This window comes from Nothobranchius furzeri, chromosome 12 (genome assembly GCF_043380555.1).
Source record: "Nothobranchius furzeri strain GRZ-AD chromosome 12, NfurGRZ-RIMD1, whole genome shotgun sequence".
Classification (NCBI taxonomy): Eukaryota; Metazoa; Chordata; class Actinopteri; order Cyprinodontiformes; family Nothobranchiidae; genus Nothobranchius; species Nothobranchius furzeri.
In genome coordinates, this window is record NC_091752.1 from 20,284,538 (window position 1) to 20,300,814 (window position 16,277).

Here is a 16,277-nt window from a genome sequence, read left to right on the forward strand (position 1 = left end):
AAGCTCCATCATACATCAGAGATCTGATTGTTCCATACGTTCCTAACCGAGCACTTCGCTCTCAGACTGCAGGTCTACTGGTGGTTCCCAGAATATCTAAAATTAGGATGGGAGGCAGATCTTTTAGTTATCAGGCTCCTCTCCTGTGGAACCAGCTCCCAGCCTTACTCCATGAGGCAGACACCTTGTCTACTTTTAAGACTAGGCTTAAAACATTTTTATTTGATAGGGCCTATGGTTAAAATCTGATGTTAGCCTAGATCTGGACAAGTGGGGGAGTAGAGGGAGGTGGAGTATACAGTCGGTAAAGACGGCTCTCCCTTGCCCTGCCTCCAGCATGCCTCCATCTAAAAAGGCTAAGTTATCCAGAGTTATCTCTGTAGTTATGCTGCTATAGGCTTAGGCTGCTGGAGGATACACTGACCACTTTTCACACTCTACTACTTTCTTCTACAATCTGCTCTTTAACTGTATTATTTTCAGCAATTTCAGCTGTTATCTTTATTTTTTCTCTAAGTGTTTTTCTCCCCAGAAGAAGCTACAATGATGTTCTGCTGAGCTGTGGTGGCCTCATGGAGGGGGCCGTCGTCTAGCACACTGCTGCTAACCACTTAAACATTCTCCCTCTCCTGATAATAACTTTTTGCTTTCCTTGACGTTGGATGTGCTACTACTAGTTTACCCGTTTAATTATAGATTCACTAGGATAAATACAATAAATTTTATCTCTCGCCAAATAGAATATTTAATAAGAAATCACAATATAACCATAGACAAATTGCTTGGTGTGTGTGTGTGTGTGTGTGTGTGTGTGTGTGTGTGTGTGTGTGTGTGCGTGCGTGCGTGTGTGTCTGCTCTGTCTTCTCGATCCCCAGTGAGTCGTGGCTGATGGCTGCTTATACTGAGCCAGGATCCTCTGGAGGTTTCTTCCTGTTAAAAGGGAGTTTTCCTCTCCACTGTCGCTAAATGCTTGCTTAGTATGAGGATTGCTGTAAAGATGCAACTTGATGCAATTTGCTGGGTTCCTTATATAGGAAACATTTTTTCTGATTGGCTTAATGAACTGACCTGGATTGGAATGTTTATTATGTGAAGTGCCTTAAGATGACTCCTGTCGTGATTTGGCGCTATATAGATAAAATTGAATTGAATTGAAGTAAAAAGGGGCCGTAAGTTTTGCTTTTGTAAACAGAATCAGCTGAGATGATAATCTGGATCGATGCAGAGCTCCTGGGGCTTTTCTGAAATTAGGGTTGGAGGTCAGATCACCAGAGACTGCACGGGGACAGTGGTGGACAGACACCTTTAGGAGCGGCTTGTTAAAAAAACCTAATGAGCGGGGCTTCCATCGCAATAAAAAGCAAGTTATGTCCAAGATAAACAGAAATCCACGGCAACGCAGAGACTGCCCCCATACTCCATTTAAACCGTCATCGCATAATCTTTTGTAAAATGGACTTGATTGGGCCACATTACCACTTATGAACATCCTAAGGCTCCCTGATGCCGCAGCAGCAAATTGACGACATTGCTTTGTGAAAACGGCCTATATTTTAAACCTGTACATCAAAGTAAATTTTGCATCACAGGATTATTTATGTAAATTTTTATTTTTATTTATCAACGTAAATGTCATAACCATCAGCAAAGTGAAGCACTTCTGGTTTCATTTGACGAGTCAAGTCCAGTTTTGCAAAAATTACCATGATGTCACAAAGAGCTGATAGACGTGTCGAGGTTCAAAAATACCGTTTGCATAGGGATGTAAGAAAATATCCTTATGGCAATATATCGTGATTTTTTTCCAGCTATATTATATCGATTTTCAAAAGTCGTGTATCTAATTTTTGGAAGAATTCACATGCAAGTATTTTCTTTTCTTTTTATGCAATTCAAACGCCGACCGCTAGTTAGCAGCAGTGTGCAATGGGTTTTGTTTACGCCACTGAAATGTAAATCCCTCTATTATGGTTTAGATACCTCATGTTAAACATGTTATGCATCTGTTTGGACTGTTTATAATGTTTCTATAATAAATTCAGTCTAAAAAAATCGCTATCGTCTGACTGAATGTATTGCAATATATCGTGATATATTGTATCGTCTCCCCTGTATCATATCGCCATAACGTCACCAATACACATCCCTACTTTTGCATGAAATGCGATGAAATTTTTCAGTTGGGTCCATTAAGCCTTTTTTAGCTTGTCAAGATGGTTGAATTTCTCAAGTGTACTGTGGCCACTCTAAATCACTTCCAATCTACTAAAGTGGTTAATGCAAATACGTTATAAACCCCTAAATCACCTTAAATGGTTATTTCAAGCAAAAACATTTAAAAGCTCCTTCACTAATAGTACATTTGCGGTTGTCTTTGGTAGGAATGAAAGCCTTGTATATCATACTCTGGGGAAAAAATGTTCAGATGCACCTTTTCATAACAGAGAAGTCAGCTGGAGGAGAAAGTAGCTCCAGACGGCAGAAATTGGATTCCTATTTCCTGATATTTGGACATCTCGTCTCTGATTGGCTAATAGCAACGCAACTCTACCACTGACTGTTTGTTCTGCAACTTTGATGTTTTATCTCCACAAATAACACAAGCCCGGATGAGTTCTGCCTTGTGGTGGAGTTGCTAATGCTAACGATCAGCTTCTACTAGTTGAGAAAATCTCTGCTGTTTGCTGGAGGCTAAACGAACAACAGCCTTCCCCATCTCCAGTCAACATGAATGAGTCTAGTGACAACTTGATGTAGATCTGTCAGGCTTTTCAAATTCTAAGTTTCATTAGAAGCTAATGCAGGAGTTAGGTGTAGGAGACGATTCTCCGTTCAGCCTGCAGGTTAAACACGTGATGACTAATCATTTTCAAAAATAATGAGTAAAAAATGTGTTTTCAGTGACAGGCCTTTTTAAAAATTCCTGCTGTTGTTGCAGACCATTTTTAGGCTTGAAAATAACCATAAAATTCCATGACATCAACTGTTTAATGGGACTATATCATGCAAAATCCACTTTTTTGGAACTTTGGAGCATGTTATATAGTTATTTCTCCATAAAAACACCATTGAAGTGGTTTTCGGCTTCACAGATGCATTTACCTGTCTCAGCTGCAGCTTCTCTTCAGGTTTGCTAAGCCACTGCAATTGGCTAGAAACATGTTTGCGTCATCATGCACCTCTCCTCCCCATCCAGGAGGTGTTAAATCCAGAACCCTCCTTTTCTGGACTGTAAAAACTAACACCTATTTTCTCCAAGTTGCAAGCGGGGTATTTGATCTCCACAATTGTGAAGAAGTGATTATTTCTTATATAGTCTGCACGTTAAATAATGCCTAGAATGCGAAGATGTGTTTTTATTTGCGAGAGAACAGCATTCCTGTTCAGTCTTCCTGAAGAAGAGTTTAATCAGCAGAAGTTTTTGAGTTGCTGGTCCCAGTGCTCCCGATAGCCATGCCACTGGCATGTTTGCTTTATTTTTCTTCCTGCTCCATGATACTTTGCTAGGAATCTAGCATTACATCATGAAATAGGTGGAGGCAGGATCTCATCTAATCCAAGCGAGTGGAATGTGAAGCATTTGTGTTTATAAAACAATAATGCATATACTACTTTGAAAATGTGGTGATTAGAGTGCCAATGAAATTCATTCTTCTGTCTTGAAGGTTATTTTGGTGATTTGCTTTAGCGTCCGCAAAGCTTTAATGGCTACAAGGATTTCAAACCCAAAAGGTCTGACTATATGAAGGCCATGCTGCAAAAGATCCAACACTGGACCAATACTTGATCCCTCAATTGTCTTTTTGGAGTCCTTTGCAAGCAGTAATATGGAATTTACTCAACGCCTCATTCAGTCTGAGTTTTGTGTCAGTTTTGGTAGTGATGACTCACTTTGAAACACACAAACCTCCTTCAGAATCCAGTTTGAAAGATCAGAAACAACTTTTGACTGAACTGCATTTGCAGCTCCAAATAAACTCAAGTAATACTAACCCAAAGTTTTACATGAGTGTGCCAAAAATGACAAAAAAACAAAATTTATTCTTGTGAATAAAACACTCCAAAAAAGAAGAGACAACCCTTTTCCTGAGGCGTTGTGATATAAACGATCTTCTCGTGAGTTCTAGAGCAGGAGGGGTTTACAGAGAAAGGTGAGCAGGTCCTTCAGTTTGTGTAAACACACACACACACACACACACACGCACGCACGCACGCACACACACACACACACGCACGCACACACACACAGCGACCCAAATATACACACAAACATGAAGCAGGACGGGGGCCTCAGACCCTCTCAATCACACAGGAAAAGGCTTACTTAAAGTTTGTGCTATTGCAACATGCTGAGTAGACATGTTGGTTGTATGACCACAAGTGTGTGCACGTACGCAATGGTATGCACACACAATTCTGCAAACTAGTTTGCAGACAAATATGTAAAGGCTGCAGCAGTGCTTACTGACCCTCTGGAGCTGAGAGAGTTTGACTTTTTCAAGGTTTAAATGAACACATGTATCCATCTTGACCAAATAAAGATGGCAATGTTACAAAGAGGTCTATCAAAAACAAAAAACGAAAGCAAGAAGTCCTTTTATGTTAAGTTTTCTATTAGGCAAGTTGGAGTGGTAGCATGAATAAAGCTCCAAAGGCAGGTCATTGTGTGCCCTTGGCAGGATTTGAGTGGCACTTCTTTTTAAAGGGGGCAAAGTCGGGATTTCTTTTCACGCAGAGAAACCAAGTGGCACGACTTCAAAGCTTATCTGGGGACTTAGAGCCTCACAACTCTCACTAAAAGGGCTCAGCAGAGAAGCATTAGTGGCATCAAAGTGTAACAAATACCCTGCAAAATTACAAATATTGTAGTTAAACTGATTCCAACTAAGTAGATTTACTAACCCAGAAATGAAACGAAACAGCTCTTTCTCCTCGTCTGAACCGTTTTAAGCTGCTACTACAGAGAACCACCTCCTGGTGTTCTCATGAAGTTTGATTGGTAAAGTCCAAACCGCTAAAAATATGCTGCAGCTGTCATTATAGGGAAGCTTGAGAAGTAAAATGTTTGCTCTGGAGAAGAGGAGTCGTCATAATGAGTAGGATGTGTTGGGATATCAGTAGCGTCTTTGACATTTCACGATTTACCCTCGCTAGCTCAGCACCTGACTGTCCCACACACTTACTGGGTGGATGTGAATCTGTTACTGCCAGCCAGAGTGCCCACCTGTGTACTATTTGTAGGAAAAGCACTTTCTTTCAGTAAAGGGTGATTTCTCTATATCAGTGACTAACACAGAGAAGATGCCAATGATACAAAAATAAAGTCGTGTTAACACCCTGAGTCACCCTCCCATTTTCTCATTTTTAATTTCTAAGGACTCAGAATTTTCTGGCTTATTTTTCTGCCAAAACAACACTTGGTAAACCTGGTAAAGAAATGACAACAAAACTTGCTCTGTTGACACTTCAAAACATTCTGTGTAGAAATGCGCAAATTTTTAAGCGTCTTAGCAATCCACCTGCTGTCTGTCGTCCAATAACCACGTCTTCCTTGAACATCCTTTTTTAATACGAACGAATGCCTTTTGAATTGTTTTCTGTGGAAAACAGCTGCTAGGGTTCTACAGCCCCCCAAGGCACTTCACAACACAATCAGTCATTCACCCATGCACACACACACACTCACGCGCTGGTGGGGATGAGCTGCAGCCACAGCTGCCCTGGAGCACGCTGATAGAGGCAAGGCCTGCTGAACACTGGCCACCTGGTTCCCCCAACTACCACCAGCAGGCAAGGCGATTACGTGTCTTGCCTGGTCGGAACCGGGATCAAACCTGCAACCTTCCCACTACTGAGTTTCTCTGTGACCTGGCCGTTTTCTCGTCTATTTCCTTTTTGCTGCTGATGTAAGTGAAAGGGGTTGATCGTTCTTCACAAAGAGCAAGTGTTGCATGGTTTCTCTGTTAACCAGACCTTTAACATAAGGAACATGCATGGATCCAACCTTTAGCAGGATGTAAAAAGTAAAAATGATCCATCAAAGCTTCCTTTTTAATGTTCCTTTCTGATGCTCACAATCCCATTTGCGACTCTTTTGGCAGTGAACACCACAGTTCCATCAATGCGCTGAAAACTAAGATGTGACGTGTTTGTTATTTTAACTAAATCACGTGCATATTGTTCTTAAAATGAGTTACTATCTGTTGCAAAAATGAGTTGCTTAAATGGAAACAAAATGTCTGAAGTTTAAAGTTTTCTCCTGATTCTCTAAACTGATACTGCTCTGACTGCTTTCTACGACACGTAAGAAGCTCCTTAAACACGGAACTGTCACTTTAACTTTGTTTTCCAGACTGAGGCGTTGTATCTGTTCTATTGAACTGCACAACAAAGGTCAGCCCTTGTTCCCTCCATGGCAGCTCCTGACCACTATAGTCCAGGAGCATCTAAGAAGTCAAGCTGTGAACCAACCATTGAATGGTCAGATTTCGGCTCGTAGTTAAACTCCTCTAATTCTTCCATATTTTTCTGCTGCCAAACGGTCGACTTTAAGGGTAATAATTCTTAGTAAATTCCTAACTCGCGTATGTTTTTAGGATTTGAAGCATAATATTCATTTGCAACTCCCTTTTTTGTTGTTTTTGTTTCCTTCACAGTGTTCATCCTTTGTGTAGATAACCTCAGCTTGCTGACCCACCTTGGCTGGAAGTTTAACCTGATCACCTGGATGTAGGTTAGTGAGTTCACAACCCTAAACCCAGCGTTATATGTTTACTGGTTATCTCCCCTAATCCTCATTACGACCATGAGAGTAATGCATCAGACAACCATAGCAGGTCAAAGGTCAGCAGACAGACACAGGGGTTGCCATAGAAACTGCCAGCCGCTCAAGACCTCTGCTGCTCTCTGTTGAAAGTGGGGGGGGAGGAGGGCTTTACGCCTACTGGGACAAATCATTCTCACTTTACATTAGGCTCGTTCCATTTGAGAACAATGGGGACGCTGCAGCGCGAAGGCCAGCTCCACCAGCAGTTAGAGAAATATTTACAACACCCACGTGAAGAACCCTCCATTACAGGCACGACACAAAAGCGTGACTTTAAATACCTGTTACAAAGCAGGGTGAAGCAGCAAGAGCCCTGTCTGCAGGACTGAGCAGCGTGTTTTTCCAGACACACGTGATATATCACAACAGGGCGACTCCTTTGGCTAATGGGCTGTAGCAAAACAAGCAGGAGCAGAAGCACTGAAGGAGATAAACCAGTTGGCAGAAGAAGCTTAGTAGAAGCATGCAGGAAACTGTTTAAAACAAGATAGTGCTAAACTCAAGCTGGATCAGAATCAGTAAAACTAGCTGCCTCATCAGGTGCATGTTTATGATAAGCAGAGACAAAAGGAGACACCATTAGTCACAGATAACGTGTGTCTATAGTATCTGAGTGGTGTTTATCACCTGCTGTTGATGGGTCTGTGTCTTCATGTGTTTGTTAGGAAAATATGTCACTGACCACTGGGATTTTTAAATGAAACTCTATGAAAGTATTGGGTGGATGTATGTCTACTACTGATTCAGTTGTTGTGGAGTCAGCTTAAGTCAAGATGGCTGTTAAAGCTAATCAACATTAGCAAACATAAAAATGGCTTTCCCACAAGTTTATTTTGTTTTATTTGACGTATAAGTAGCTGAAAGTAATCTGTAACACTGTACAATAAGGGTTGCTACCTAATGCATTATCAACCATTAATAAACAAAGGATCCCTTTAGTTAAGATCCCAGTAACTATTAAAGGTGTGGGAAACTCTTTTAGTCGATGCATTTGCAGCAGTCTCTGGTAGGAATGAACGTCTTGCAGGCCGTACTCGGGGACAAGAAAAGCCCAGAATCACTTGGATCAGCATGGACAAGTCTGCTGCAGCAGATGGCAGGATTTGGAGTCTTATTTGTTGATACTTGGGCATCTCACCTCAGACAGGCTAACAGCAACGCCACGCTAACTCCATTTGCTCTGCAACATGGATGTTTTACCTCCACAAACAACACAAACCTGGAGGAGTTTTTCTGTGTGGTAGTGTTGCTAGTGCTAATGGTTAGTTTCCACTTTCCGAGACGTTCTCTAGTGTTTCCTGGACGCTAAGCCAACAACAGCCTTCCCCGTCATAAGTCAAGATGGGTGAGTCCATGAACGTTAAGTGACAGTCAGTGCAGTTACATTCGCTCTGACCGACATCTAAGTCGATCCAGGTCGATCTTATTGTAATAAGCATGGAGTCTTTATCCTAGTTTACATGCGCAATAGAAAACCAGCCTCTCAAATAAAATTTGTTCCACTGTGGTACAGTAGGTGGCGACATGTCCCTTTTCATTTCGGAATTTTTCCGGTTATCTTATAGCAACACAAGCGGTAAACAGAGGCTGGCGGGAGTGAAACAGACGGACTTGAAACAGGATATGCACAATAGCTGAAGGAATACACAACAACGCTGCAGTACAGCTTATTTGGTACGTACTGCCTTGTTTTATGGTGTTACGGGTGTTGCTTTGTGACGATGGTCTTGTCAGAAGACCACTTCCGCGGTCTCGCCACTTTCGGAATGCTAGCTAATACCTGTATTACCTCAGCTGACATGCTTACTTGCAGAGTGTATTCAGATTGCTACCGCGTTAGCTGGGTGTTTCAGCTCGATTAGAAAGAGTTTGCTTTCAGCCAGACTAACGCATTCACATGCATCTTAAAAAAACAACGCAAGTCTTTTTAGGGCAATACTTTGGTTTTGGTGGTGGACGTGTAAACGCACTGAGTGTGACGTAGATCTGTCAGGCTTTTCTAATCCTAGAGTTTCACCATCTATTTTCTATCAGAAGCTAATGCAGGAGATAGATGTAGGAGACTATTTTCATGTTCAGTCTGCATGAAACACTCTCAGTGACCGATTATAATCAGAAATAATTTTTTTTTCAGTGTTCTACATCTTTAAGTGTCTTTAAGATTAGGACAAAGGGCCAAGGGCATGTCTGCTTAGTAATTCATCTCTTAATATTATTATTAAGCAGTTAAGGCTTTATTTAATAGTTTATTAATGCTTAACAATCCACTAAGTAACATTAATAAAGAGACCCTTATTGTAAAGTGTTACCAAGTCATCTAATAGATCTGGACTGGAAATAGCTGAGACTCATTCTCAGCACACAGATCACATGGGATCTTGCTTGTGATTATGCGTAAAATTATTATGAAGATTTGACCAAAGCAGCTATGATACCATCATTCCCCAGATAGGATGAACTCTAACGTCAGCCATAAAAGGTGGTGGGCAATAACACACGTTCCTTCAATGATTAAACATTTAAAACCCTTTTTATGAAGCCAGGTTATCTATACTTCTAATGAGCACAGTGTTTTCCCTATCATGTCACATAAAAGCATAAAAGAGTAGAATTTGGTCTTTTGACGTCAAAATATGGACGAATATATCCACGGCTGAAATCCCACAGCCACGCCTACAAGATCTGAAGTTTCACTGATTTATTTTAATTTAATTTAATTTTTTTGTGCCGTTTCCCGAAGAAGCAGCGGGGACCACTCTGTTGTTGCTTGTGATCACAGCCGGCAGGCAGCAAGGAGGAGGAGGAGGCAGGGCAGGGTGGTTACAGCTAGGGATGAGGTACGGATAAAGCATTTTTGACGAATACAATCATGAAACGAGTAAAACTCGTAAATATCTGTAATCGTGCTGAAGGAAAATCCTCTTTGGGTAACTGAATGTCTTCACGCTCTGTGATTGGCCAGTCACATAGAGCGCCCGCCCCTCCCTCCACACAAAACTCTGCAGCCGGGAGCTCAGCTCAGTCCGGCCCATCCACGCACACACACAGTAATGGATCTCTCTGTGCTTCCTTCCCTTGGTTTTCTTCAGCTCGCCTCTTTTTCGGTTGAATATTTAAAGTAACTTTTTTCGTAACGTACGTCGTGCATTTGACAAGACAGAGCTGAAAACGGCTCGTGCATGCGTCGGTCACTGCCTCTGCTCCGGTCGGGTTTTTTTAAAATTATTTTAACTCTCTCTCTCTCCTTCTCTATCTCTCACACAAACACACACCCTAATCAACATTGTTTTGTTTAACTATGTGTGGGGAAAATGCCAACAACGTTAGGAAAAAATAAGTTTAATCAAAGTATCAAAGTTTCAAAGTTGTGTCTGGTTCTAGTATTTCATATTTCCTAGTTCCTGCTGCATGAGTTCAGATGAGTCAGATTCTGATTTTACTGAAAAACTTGTTCTGTAACAGTTACTTTACTATTGTGATCAAAAATATTTAATCTCAATTCTGAGGCTGCTCTGTAAATAGTTTTCAAAGAAACAATACACATAGCACTTCTGGTCAATTCATATAAATTTCAGATTTAAAATAATGTATTGATGTAAACCACGCCCACTGATTTGCAAATAATAAATAAGAGGTGCATTCATCTGTGTACGTCCTTTGATCCGCATTAGTGATATTTTCAGCACCAGAACAATGAAGCAAAGAAACAGATTCCTGAGTTTGTTAGTAATTTTATTTATTAGGTGCATCTGACCTGTTCTATTTTTCTCTGAAATGAGATCAAATCAGTGCTTCTATGGGTTGTCTCCTCTCTGCACTAGGAAAATGTACTTTATTATAATGTTCACTGTAATGCATCTTGATGTTCTTAACAAATAAATTAAATCAAAGATATTGGTCAATAATGCCAATTATGTAAATTTGTGTTTCAGTCATTTTTATACTGGCTTAAAAATACTTCATTAAGTCTGCTAAGCAGGGGTGTAGAACGTGTTTAAGAGGGCCAGCCCAGTAATGGTCTTGGACCAAAATAAAGGGGGCAGAAAGTCAAATAAAGGGGGGCAGAAGGAGATGTTTTTCCAGACGCCAAGAAAAATTAAATGCCAAATCCCCCCTGCAAAGTGTGTCACTGAGAGTTTAAAACAAAAATTATTCTTGTGCAAATATTGGTGTATTCACCTTTAATACTAGTTATTAAAATGCAGCAGTTGCTGGACTGGTGCAGTTCAGAGTGGAGTGCATCAAATAAAATAATATTAACATAAAGGTGAGACGTGTCATAACCCCCCGCCCCACCCCCCCACCCCATCTCTTTGTGTCAAAATGAAAGGATGAAGCACAGAATGCCTGACATCCTCCACACTAACACAGCTGTGTAATAAAATGTTATCATTTCTACAACTCTGTTAAACTGGTGATAGAAATACAAGTTTCTGACACTTATTGAGGCTGTAAAGTTTGAGCCAGCTTCTGTAGCCTACAGCTCTAAACGTGTCAGGACTGTTTCGGCCAAATACTCAAACAGCAGCTTTGGTACGCCGAGGTTTGGAAGCGGTTTGGTTTGTTTTTTTCCTGTTCTTAGCCAGATCTTAACCTTGTTCTCAGCGACCAACACAAACCAAAACCAGCTCTGTACAGCCCTGCTTTGTAAACAGCTAAAACACAGAATTGCTCAAAATGTCTCTCAGATATGGGAACAAAGTGGTATTTTGAAGGTATTTCTGTTGCAAACACAACTGAGTAAAATGAAAATAAAATAAAACCATGTCCACAGTGTGGCTAAACCAGAAATAGCATCCACATTCACTGGAAGGGCGTGTGATCTTGAGCAGCAAGACTGGCCGACACGTTACTCACTCTTGATGTGTGCTAACACAAACACAGCAACAAGGCAAGGCCAGAGATAACCCTGCCCTACCGGTTTTCTATTTACAAAAAAAGTGGAAGATGAATTTGGAGATCCGTGTTGCAGTTCTGATAGCTATGTCAATGAAGACCAGCATTTCTCACAGGCGCCACCCCTGCAGACGCTCAGAATCAGACAAAAACCTGTTTTAAAGCCACAAACAGAGACTTTGCTGTGTGTAAGCACAGACCAATGTGATGTCACTTAGAGCAAAACAACAACTGGCTGTGCTGACTGAATCAGAGTGGATCAGCAGTTCTCTGTGTGTGAGGACCTTCAACAGCAGTGTGCACGCTAACGCTAACATGGTGAAAGATTAGTATGTCACTGCACTCAGAACCGCACACACACACACACACACACACAGATTGACCCACAATTCAGAATAATTCAAAAATATATGCCCACAAATCTCAACATGGCCTCCTAACCCCTGACTTTAATCAGATAAAATTCACCAAATGGCAAAAGCCCTCGTTATATAACCAGTTCTGCTACTACCACACTCTTACTGGGGCTCGCAAAGCGCATGTGCACACTCTTGTATACAAAATGCACGTGGACTTTTACACACCCTTCCGCATCGCACAACACCATACACTCTATGAACTTGTAGCATGTTCGGTTTAGCTAACTGATTCTGTTTTTTACATGCAGCAGATTTGTTTGGACTTTGAATTTAGCAGCAGAGGTATGGAGGTGTCTTAAAGAAGAAGCAGATGTCCTGCAGCAGATGGTCGTGAAGCCCTGATCTCATCGAGGCTTACGATCCAAAGAGGTGGAAACAACCGAGAGGAGGCTAAATCCAAATAAGTAACAATGCTCCATGTAGACGTCAATTCATGATTTTTGCTTGAGTTTGATTTTAAAGGATTTCCTCTTTCCACACAGGCGGACAATAGTTGCTTTCTTGCTTGCCACACTGAAGCACGGCCATGTGTCAAAACATGTGCTGAACTGCTGCCAGTCATGTGCCATTTCCTTCCCCTTCCACAGTCAGACTTCAATTCTACCACGTACAAACACTTCCACTTTCACTCAGAGGCAACCGGTGGCGTTTAACGGAAAAGCAACGGCTCACCATAATCATTACGGTACTTCTATTACAAACTGTTAGTCTGAAAGTGAAACCGTTCCACCTCAAAAGCCTGGCTCACTGAACTCTCAATCATCGGTGTCACAAGCAGGGAGATCAGAAGACGCCAAGCGCTGCTCTGCTCTCAGCAGCTTAATTCGCAAAAAGCTGTTTGTGGAAGAAAAATCTGAGCAATCACGATCTATATCTACTACAATCTAAGTTCATAAAAAACACTCTGGCATTAGCTACTAATTGTGAATCAAAAGCCTCACCTGTGCATCACAGGGACCAATTAGAGATGAAGACCTTCTCCTCTTCAGTTCCATGCACTTCCTCAGCTTACATATCTGGTGGCCCGTCCTGCGATTGAGGCAGCAGCTGCACTGGCCACAGTTAATTTTCCTGAGGCACGGCTCGCACGAGCCGCACCTGCTACGCTTCCTCCTCTCTTTCCTCTGTGGTCTCAGAGACGAGAGCGAGCTCGGGTCTCCCGAGCTCCCAGATCCAGGTAGAGCCAACAGGCCGGCCTCTCCGTACCCCGTCTCGGACTCGGTGTCAAAAGAAAACGAGGAGCGAGTGCTTTCTGAGCTGTAGGAGAGGGTGGAGCTGCTGTCAAGAGTAGGAGTCGAGATCTTTGGCACTAAGTCCTCCACTGCCACCTGGACGCTGTCCTCGCCGAGGTTTGGTTTATTAACTTTTGCGGGGGCGCCAGTGCTTGACTGAATAAGGGGTGAAAAGGAGAGTACGGATGTTTCTTTCCAGCTCTTCTCTTGATTGAGTTCTCTGTTTCTGATCTCCGTTGGTGTGAAATCTTGTCTTTCATCCTCGGGTGAAAGAACCACTAGGTTTGGCTGTTTTCTGTTGACGGAGTCTACTATGTTTCTAGGTTTGAGGGTGTCCCTACAGACGATCACCGGCATGTTTCTTTTCACTATAACAGTCTGCACCTTCGGAGCCGCGGCAGGAGCCGCTGAGGAATCTGGGTGTTGAGGTTTAGCACCATGAAGGGTAGTTTGAATATCTGTTTCGGCCTTGCTCACAGCTCCAAGCTCAGAAGAAACAAAGGTGGAGAGGGATTTGGTTGGATTTGAGGTAGCTGTTTTGGAAACCAGTAACACGTGTGCACTCAGTTCCATATTACACTGAGGTGGATCAGGGGTTTGACTGGTTGGAGTGCTGGTTTGGAACTGAGCCGTGCTGCTGGAGATGCCGCTTAGCTTTCTTTTGTTTCCTCCGTTTTCGCTCTCACAGGTACCCCCAGCAACTTCTTTCTTCTCCTCCGCGGTCTCGTTTTGCCGCTCAACAATCATCTCTGCTTCTGTATTCTCTTCTCTCTCATGATCTGCCTCGTCTTTTATCTCTGTGACAACTGATCCGCTTTCATCCGCCCCGTTCTCTTTCACATCCAACATCTTACCCTCCTCTTGTTGGACAGCACACCCGTCATCCTGCGTACCACCACTGGGAACATCATCAGGCTCATTTCTAGTGATGGATGAGGTGTCGTTTTCCTCACCACCTCTCTGCACCCCCAACGAGCCACTGCTGGTTAAATCTGAGGTGCCCGAGGCGTGATCTTCCCTCCTGTCACTGATACTCAGCTGTCCGTCAGTGTCATGGCTAACTGTGACCTCAGTGACTTGCTTCAGGTCACCTTTGCAGTTATAGCTGACGGTCTTTGAGTCTTCACTGCCACAGCTGTTCTGCACGTCGTTTTCCTGTGTGTTATCACACACATCCTCTTTAAGAGAGCTGCCCTCACATCCAAGGCCCTGCTCTTTAACATCTGGAGGAGCTTCAGCAACATTTTCATGATCAGCTATGGGAATTTTGTCTTCGCCGCTATTGTCCAGTTCTTCATTAGCTTTGTCATGAGTAGGATCTTTAACATTTGAAGGTTTGTTTTTATTCTTTTGCTGCTGGGATGAAGCTCTTCTTCCTGCGCACCCCCTGCTTTTTTTCCTTCCTCTGCGTGGTTTAGGAGGCCGACAGGAACTAGCGGATACCTGCGTGTCCCGTTGGGACCTCCTCTGACCTGAAGGTTCCTGTGACTTACCACGGTTTTCAGCCTGACTGGTTGACCTCCTAGCCCTTCCGGGTCCTGTTGCACTTCGAGGATTGCTAACTCTGCCAGGGGACCTGCTGGCATCTTTACCTCTACCACGTGGGCTTCTTCCTGACTTTGCCTGCGCTCTAGTTGTTGTTGTTGTTGATCTTGTGGACTCTGCTGGTGGCTTCAGGGGCTTTTCTGCGGCTTTCCCTCTGGATTTCTCAGAATTACGGGTCTGGGGCTTGATTGTGATCTCTCTCTGGCTTTTTTTCCTCAGAGCAGGTGTCTGTCTCCTGGTGGATTTGGCGGTAGCAGGCATGGCTGTGGGCGTGGAGGAGAGGACTTCTCGAAGCCAGCATGGGAACCAGGTGATGTCTGTCGCTTGCTCAGAAAAGAAAATAACGTTTTGAATATCCAGTCTCCTTCGGTTGCACTTTACTCTTGAACAAGTTATGATGCCAGTGTGCAATGCACCACCTACAAAACGAAAATGGGGGGAGGGGAGGGTATTGGTATATTATTAAAGTGAAAACATCCTGTTTTCTAACAGAAAGCTAAATGAGTAATATCTTTATTTTGTTTCCTATAGAACACACTTTCGCCCCTCCTTAAACGTCCACTCGTACGTGCAAGTGCCTAGGGGTTGACGTCAATAAAACAAATCCAGGGCTCCCTTACGCAAATATGAAGAATAATGAGACAAAAGGCGAACAGGAAAGCTTCTGGAGCGGCTTTAACAGTTTAAAGGGCAGCAGGAACGTCGAGGAAAAGGGCTCCGGCCGGAGGTCGGATCCTGTTTTCGTTTGTCTGACTGGCGGAAGAAGAGGGGGTTATTACCGTGTAAAAACCGCCCTCGGCGCCGCTGTTTATTGTTATTATTATTTTGCACTTGACCGCTGTCATTTAAATCCCCCCGTTTACACGACGCACCGCGCGCCGTGGAACCCCGACTTTACGTCAAAGCTTCGGGCTTCCCGTGAGCTTTTATTTTCACATTCACGGCTGAAACGCTTTACATACCACAGAGAGACAGTTGCACTGTCTGAACTGCTAATAATACTCCGCTCCAGCGAGACAGCGAGACCTTGTATTGGTTCCCCTCCTTGGTAAATATAGACAAAGTTCAATCCTCTCCATACGATGACACACGGACATGGTACCAGCACCAGCAACGGGAGTGAACGTCGAGCGGAACCGGGGCTTTTCGGCCGCGTAGTCCTGACAGAGAGCGACGGCCGTTAGAACGTAAATCCCTCTTATGTCAATCCATTCAGGGCAGCCCCGCTCGCTCTCCCTCCACCAGACGCAACCCACTGTCTCTGCTGGCAGCGAGCTTGTCGTTAGTTCAGGAGGAGAAGAGGGAAAACCCGGAGTGGATTTCAAGCTAGCAAACCGCACTAGCAAACTCGCCCCAAAA

At 43.1% G+C, this 16,277-nt stretch overlaps 1 protein-coding gene across 2 annotated transcripts in view; it reads right to left on the minus strand.

Annotated features, from left to right (window-relative positions):
• Positions 1-16,019, minus strand: part of tet1 (tet methylcytosine dioxygenase 1) — a 35,304-nt gene extending 19,285 nt beyond the window's left edge. The window contains exons 1-2 of one of the 2 annotated variants that reach the window (XM_015944372.3): positions 15,881-16,019; positions 13,083-15,337 (exon numbers count right to left, since the gene is read on the minus strand). In XM_015944372.3, the coding sequence (XP_015799858.3) occupies positions 13,083-15,179 (2,097 nt within the window). In that variant the 5' untranslated portion in view covers positions 15,180-15,337; positions 15,881-16,019. Of the gene's footprint in view, positions 1-13,082; positions 15,378-15,880 lie in introns of those variants that run through there. The other variant, XM_070541942.1, reaches the window with a different exon arrangement.
• Between the last annotated feature and the right edge of the window lie 258 nt (positions 16,020-16,277).